This window comes from Periplaneta americana, chromosome 13, assembly GCF_040183065.1.
Source record: "Periplaneta americana isolate PAMFEO1 chromosome 13, P.americana_PAMFEO1_priV1, whole genome shotgun sequence".
Lineage (NCBI taxonomy): Eukaryota > Metazoa > Arthropoda > Insecta > Blattodea > Blattidae > Periplaneta > Periplaneta americana.
This window is the reverse complement of record NC_091129.1, coordinates 102,001,722-102,009,575: the sequence shown is the minus strand read 5'-3', so window position 1 is coordinate 102,009,575 and position 7,854 is coordinate 102,001,722. Positions and strand designations below refer to the sequence as shown.

The following is a 7,854-nucleotide window of genomic DNA, read 5'->3' as shown; positions in this document are numbered from 1 at the left end:
TGACCCCCTCCTCCCCCCATTGGTATTAGCTGGTGTAACAATGGGCATTGGTATGCGACTGTTAAACTAATGCATACTATGTGCACAAGCAACATGACTCTATTCGAATCCAGCACTGAATAATGTTACACGAAAATACACAAACTACTACAAATATTCCCCTTTTGCGCATGAGAGCAAATTCAGAAAATAATTCAGCAAAAATGTACTAGAATTGAAACAGTTGGACATAATAGACGTGATATTATAGCTCTGACAAAGCTAACAAACGATATCAAATTTACAGTCGGCATATACAACCATATTATCAGAATATACTACCAGTACCTATAAATTGAAATTACACAAATTTTAAGGGTAAGTGATAACTGACATGTAAATCTTGCGAATAGTGTTATTAGAAACAGGTGTAACTATACATAGTCTTCAGGAGGCACTTGAGTGTCTCGATATCAGTAACAAGTTCTTGTTAATGGAGAAGGATATCCTGTTGGAGTATAAGTACAATAACACCGTAATGCCTTAATCTCATTTACTCTTTCGGTAATGACGAGAAAGATGGGGCGTTTCAAACACTAAGTTTTTAAAGTTTTAAAGGTGAAGAGTAAAATAAGGGAAAAATGGGACTTAACGAAATTTGATGACATCTTTTTAATTTTTATGCATATTTGAACAACTGACACATGTTTTATTTTACCGGGAATAAATAATATAATGAATGGTCGACGTAATTTACGGATTAAAAATTAAATACTACAGTAGGCCTAACTTAACCTAATCTAACCAAACATAAGTATAAAACACATCCAATGGAGAGGGTTCTTGAGCAGAATTAAATTTTTTGAGTGAATTGATAAAGATGATAAATTTCTCAGCTTCTAGATATGGAAAGTAAATCAAAGGAAAATTGTATTTACGAAATTTGATGATGCAACTTCTAATTATATGATTTTTATGCAAATTTGAACAACTGAAACACATTTCATTCTATGAGGAATTGAAGTTCTCAGTATAATACAGTACATGTTCCTAACGTAACCTACGGATTAAAAATTAAATTGACTAGTAACCTAACACAAGGCAAGCTAACCTAACCAAACACAAGTACCGGTATAAAATATGTATATATTCTATGTCAGTTAAATACGTCCATACAGCTACACTGATAAAAGAATTACCTAAGGTACATGTTTGTGTCCTTGTGGTAACAAATATTCGATATGTAAAGAATTCATCCTGCTTTGACAGAGAAAATCTTCGAGTGTGGTTTATGAGATGGAGAAAATTTCCCTTATGCTTCCAAAGCATCACCTTTTTCTGCTCATACACTGTTTTTCCCAGAAAGGGATGATAATCCCCCTCTTCACTGTATTTGGTTAGATAACAATTTATGAATATGATTATCAGATACTACACAACTTACTGGTATTATTATTTTGGACTGACACAAATGTTCAGAGTTTACACATCTGCCATAGATATAGAATGGTGATACAGATAGTGCATTTTTAACGATTTACTTTATGAATTATGATTAACACGTGTTTAACAATATAAAGCATGTCAACGTTTTTACTGGCAGTAAAATTGTACCTATGTAAAATGGGCTTATACGAAATAGTAGGAAAAGAAATGAAACTTATGCCAAAATTCATCGTACTGGTATTTATTGATTTTTATACACAACAAATGCGCGATTTTGTAAGTGTACACTAAGCAATCAACAGTTTAAATTCAGATTTTATATTTTGGGCAGGGAGACAGGATGAGAAAGAGAATAGACAAAAAGAGAAAGAAAGAAAGAAAGAAAGAAAGAAAGAAAGAAAGAAAGAAAGAAAGAAAGAAAGAAAGAAAGAAAGAAAGAAAGAAAGAAAAATTATTCTCCTCTCTGGAGAAATAACAAATTACACACTAAAATATAAAGTAATAAATAACAAACGAAATACTACTATGAAACTCAATTGTGAATGAACCATGTCAAACACCAAGCATGAAGATGTTAGAAGTCTACTGTGCTCTGAACAAATATCCAGTGGAACATTAGTTTAACCAGTAGTACTAGAAAATCGTTCAAGAATTATGTATAACATACTTAAATGACTGTTATTGTTGTTGTATTCGAATTACATAATACCCCATGTTTCAAAATTACAGTACTGTTATAACACTTTCTTATGATTCTTGTCAATCAAGTATTAATGAGAAATTAACTAGGTACATGTTATTTCATAGTCAAACTCTCAAAGTTCCAAGTTCTAAGTTTCGGGAAATTATTATTTCTGTTGCCATGGGAGGCAATGTTGAAAAGTAACAACTTCACAACATAAATTGTTCTGCACTCAGCAACTTGTGAAAATAAATTCAGTAACAATGGTACAAAGATTGTTTTGTAGACACTACTGAATTGATATCTACCACATAATTTGATTGGACGTGCTACCACCGTTGATCTGGCCTATCACCCTTAGCCTCCCAGGTCACCAGACTTGGCAACATGTGGCTTCTTTCTTTGGAGTTATGTGAAGGATTCAGTTTATGTGCCACTTCTAGCCCAAGATCTTGAAGATGTAAAACATCTGATCATTGCTGTGACTGCATCCATACACAGAGATATGTTGGAGACAGTGTGATAAGAATTTGACTATGTGTACACTACCAGTCAAAAGTTTTCCACCACGTATCGGTATCACAACTATGGATTTATGGTTAAAACAGGGATTTCGTTTTGAATATTCTAACATATCATAATGCTAGAGAGAGAAAATATTTATTTTGTTGGTCTATTTAGTTTTTCCGATGTGTTTGTACATTGAAATAAAATATATAGTTTTCATAGCTGATCAAAAACTTTTGACCAGTAGTGTAGATCAGAGGCGTTCAAAAGTGGAGTTTTAACTCCAACCCCTGAAAAGAGAAGAAAGGGACATACTACGTAATACTGACGTAGTACTTATCTCCTTCCACGGAGGGTGAATAGGCTACTCGAGACAGTGGTGGCATTTAATTTACTGTTGTTAGCACTGTCTGTGTTGAAGGCGTGTTCTTCTGGGCCAGTGTCCAGAAAAAGAAAATTTATTTCCGAGTGGGAAGAAACGTTCTTTTGTCGTGAGCATGAGGCAACATCCAATGCCTTATTTGTACTAAAATTATACGTGCAATATATCAAACTAATATAAGGCAACGTTACGTGGCCGACCATTCTATATATTTACAATTAGAAGGTAAGCTCCAAATTATTTCTTGCACAATTGCGTATTGCTGTAACCGACGTAACACCTGATTTTGAATCCATAATTTATAGTCATGGAAGCTGCTCGAAAGAAAGTGAAGAAGAAAACATGACAATGAAAAAGAAATAAAATGCCAGTAAAAAGTAAAAAGAATAAACTGAAAATGAAAATGACACTTTGGAGCCATTAAACATTTTCATTTTCAGAAACTACTTTATATTAGGCTAATTACCACATGGCTATAATTGAAGCCCCCAGAACAAGGTTGTAATCCTCATTTCTCTTAAGTTGACTTTTTCGTGAATAATGGTTGTTATTGATGCGCTATGTGTAATGCCTGTACTTGTATTAAAATCAGCACACATGTCTAATTGCAAACCTTGCTCGAAAAAATTAAAAGTATGTACAGTACAATGTGTTTTTCCTCATTTTTTAAGAATTTCGTATTTGCTGGTTACAACCTTGTTTTGGGTGGCTATTCAATTAGTAATTATGTTACAAGTTAGTGAACAATTCATAAACATAATTAATGTGTTTGATTTGTTTTGTTTAGGTTAAAAATTTAGGGGTTTATACTGAAGAATAAAGTTGGGCTATATTATTTGCATGCAGATATTTAAAATGTTTGAATGTAAAAATGAATGGTTTTTGTTTTTTTGTAACTTAGTTCACGACACTAAATAAATATGTTTTATATTCGAACAAGCATTAGCTTTTTAATATATCTTCAACACTAATACAGTGAACTGTTTCACAGTACCGTAAAAGGGGTGACTTGATACATTGATGTTTCGGAACGATTAAGTACAGCTTACAGCAGTATCAAGTCCCCTCAGTATATAAAGTCACCCCATTTTATACGATAGGAGACTTGATACGTTTTGTAGGTTGTTGTTTCGTTTCGAAACATCAACCTACAAAACATGTCAAGTCCCCCCCCACCCCCCAGCATATCAAGTCACCCCGTTTTACGGTATAACTTTGTTCTATTCATGGCCATCTTAGTAACTACTCTAATCAGCAAAACATTATAATTCGCTGGTGCTTCAATTCTTTCTTGAAATTACCTCCCACCCTACATGCCAGTTACCTATGTGGTGCGGGATGCATTTCTTTGGATCTCCCCAGCTTATTGTTTTAAGCACGTCAGGTGTAGATGCATGCAGTGTAACAAGGGATTCTCACACTGAGGATTTACTTGTATAACGACCAATAAAAACTTTGAGAGTTTCTTAAACAAATTATATGTTATTGTTTCATTAATAATTAGTATGGTATGAATGCTGCTATAATTTTTAAACACGGTGTACACTGAAAATGGACGAATAGTGACAAATAGCATGCAGTGCAGTGAAATAAATTACAGCAGCTTCAAGAAAAAATGGGACACTGCTGAACTCAGGGTTTATACAACTGCTATTACTTTTGTATGCACAAGTTGAATAATTAATTCCATAATTTCGTTATCCTAGTCAGTGGTGATATTCAAAAAGTTTAACAACCAGTTTTCTCATGTGTACATATATTAAACATACATGGTATATGTCCATGGTAATTGCAAATATTACCTAGAAATAATTTAACAACTGGTTCGTTCCAAACTGGTGCGAACTGGCCGAATATCACCACTGATCCTAGTATAATTAAATGTTGAGCAATCTACTTAATGGAATGATAAAGTAATCACAAACTTCCTTTATTAATGAATTCAAGGATGGAGATACTGGTGTTAAGCTGTGAAAGTTAGAGGTATGCTTCAATGATTGTAAAATATTAATAGGACTTCTTTTCAATAGAGTTTAGTTTATTTTCAATTAAATTGCTTTCCAGAAACTTACTCATTACCCCACAGAGGTACACTGTATTCAATTGTTCCACAAGCGACATTGACAAACCTTCTTCCCTGCGTGGGTAAATTCAACTGTTTGAAACCCCTGATTAAATGGTTAAAACTTCTTCCCACGTCAGCAGAATTGGAAAAAAATATATATTATCCCAAATGATATTCATGTAAAAGGGAATACCATTTGGAAACAAATTATTACGTAGCATAAAATAAAATTATGGAAATTTATTTGTAATATAATAAAAGTACTAAAAATATGTTAAAATACAAAACCTTATCAGAGTATTTTTATGACAAATAAAAATGAGTATTTTTATGTCATGTTACGTCAAATCGTAGACATATTAAAAATACTGAAATTGTTCCAATATGGTTAGTACTTCCTGCTGTGAAGGAACTTTACCATCCAGAACATCTGAAACAACCATTCTTCTGTTATGCTAAGAATTAAGTTACTGTAAAACAGCTTTACAAAGCTGTGAAAAACACTCATAAAAGCCAGAAAAAGATTTCCACTTCTCATTGTTCATCACAAGAGACATGTGACAGCATGCATGCACCCATCTGCACACACAGACACACCGCAACCCATCGCATCGACTCGTGGGTCAAGTTCCAGAGTGACACATCAGCATAAATTTATGCGTCTTATAGAAAATAATTATTTTACAATAGTCACTAATTGTTTCTCCTATCTGTCTTCAGCAAATGTTTAATTCTATGTAGAAAGAGACACCAAATATTATATCCTTGTGCACTGTCACAAAAAAAATCTTTTCACAGCTGCTCATGAAATGAACACATTGTAGTTAGTTATGTTTGTATTTGAGTATTCTCCTTAGAGTCTGTTATTAAATGTAGTCGGGATTTTTACGGGCTCCACACTGCGATGAAGATGACATACGTACTCCTCCAGAGTTCGGTAATAAAAGATGCTGTTCACAACTGCGTAGGTGAGAAGTATCTTCTGTCATCTCCTGTTACCGAGTGACACTAAACTGCAGTGGAAGCCCTCAATTGTCAATGCCATTTTGCCTTTTGGGCAAATATATCCGCTCGTAGATTCTGGGCAAAACATATGCCCAATATCTGAAAAGAGAAAATTGAGTAAGCATGATGCCAATGTAACTGATTACACAAATATCACAATGTACTGAAATCGATAGCATAAGCTTTAGTTTAAGAGTTAACTGTCTTAGCTAAAATATTTTTGGTGAGTCCAGATTAACCTGTAACAAAATTTTAAATTCATAAGTAATCAAAAGTTACAAGAAAATCCCTTCTTACCTCAATGCAGTTTAATTAATTTCCCTTCTGTTCAGAACAGTGTTTCCTTTGTTAGGCATAAAACTTCATCTTTTGCCCAAAATTTTCCAATGGCAATTTTCATTACCAACATTTATTTGATCGAATGTAAATTATTTCGATATACCCATCTATAAACTTACGCCAGTGGCTGGTCATGATAATATCTTTGAAAAATATTGGAGTGCAAGAGTCACATGACTTTATTGTCAAAGGCCTGGCATTAGAAAACAACAACAACAACATAAACTTACGCCATGCAAAACAGATGACTTTGATTAGAAAGAAAGTACACGGTGATTCAAAAAGGATGGTCCAAAACTGAAAAGCTGTTGCGAGAGTAGCAACAATGGGATGCAATCAACAGCTATCAATTATGAAAGCGACCAGTCTCAAGTTTGTATGTTTACTGTTGCTCGTTCATATCGTCATTAACAGACACATAGTGTAGTACTACATAAGAGGACAACAACAAAAGTAGAAAAAGCTTATTGTGTGTTTGAATTCGCATGAATGGGAGCCATTGTGGCAGTCCACACCACACTTTCACTAGAATGTTCGACAGTATCTGAATGACATCCTACCACAACACTGGATCGGGCATGCAGCAAACAATTCAGTCTGGCCTCTGAAATTACCGGACCTAACACACTATGACTTCTTTTTTATGGGAGTACATTAAAGACTCCGTGTATGTTCTCGTCTTGCCAATTGACCTGAATATGTGACGATGAATCAAAGCAACAGTGGAGTTCAATAACAGAGGACATGCTTGCACAAGTCTGGACAGAACTAGAGTACCATCTCGACTTCTGTCGTGTGACCAACAGGGGTCACTTGTAGTGCAGGTAAAAAAAAAAAAAAAACTTGGACATTTAATATGTTGTTTTGACCCAATAAAGTTGTTTTTAGTTTGTTCACGTTTGAATAAATCAGTATTAATTTTGCACCATTCTTTTTGAATCAAAATATACTTTAGAAGGATAAAGTTTATTTAGTTACGTGTAGTTTAATAACCGTTCACATTATTTATTTATTTAAAAAACTGTCATATTATTTTTAACTTTCACGACTTGCTATAGGAGTAATTTAACAAACGAATTAAATTTTCTTGTATAATGTTACAGCCACATACACATCGCGAGGCAGTGTTAGAAGTTTCCATAATTGAGGCTTTCTCTGGAACAAGAACTTAAATACAAAATCTTGCATTTGAGATATAGACAGAGTATCAAGCATTTTAGATTTGGTATAGCAGCATTGCCCAGAACGACATTTAAATGTTCCTGTGCTGTGTGTACTGGAGGGAAATAATATTTCATCTGGAGGGATCTGTGTCATTAAGGATTCAATATATGCTGGAAACGGAAAAAAGAACGTAATGTACGTTAAGTTGTTATTCCAGAAAACACGTCAATTTTACTTATAATTCTCTTGTTGTAGATTACCCGCAATTATAAATACCGCAGCATA

At 33.9% G+C, this 7,854-nt stretch overlaps 1 protein-coding gene across 1 annotated transcript in view; it reads right to left on the bottom strand.

Annotated features, from left to right (window-relative positions):
* Positions 1-5,281: 5,281 nt before the first annotated feature.
* Tsp26A (Tetraspanin 26A) overlaps positions 5,282-7,854 on the bottom strand; it is a 279,049-nt gene continuing 276,476 nt past the window's right edge. Inside the window, exon 11 of the mRNA XM_069842782.1 lies at positions 5,282-6,165. Coding sequence (XP_069698883.1) covers positions 6,097-6,165 — 69 coding nt within the window. The 3' untranslated portion in view covers positions 5,282-6,096. The remainder of the gene's footprint in view (positions 6,166-7,854) is intronic.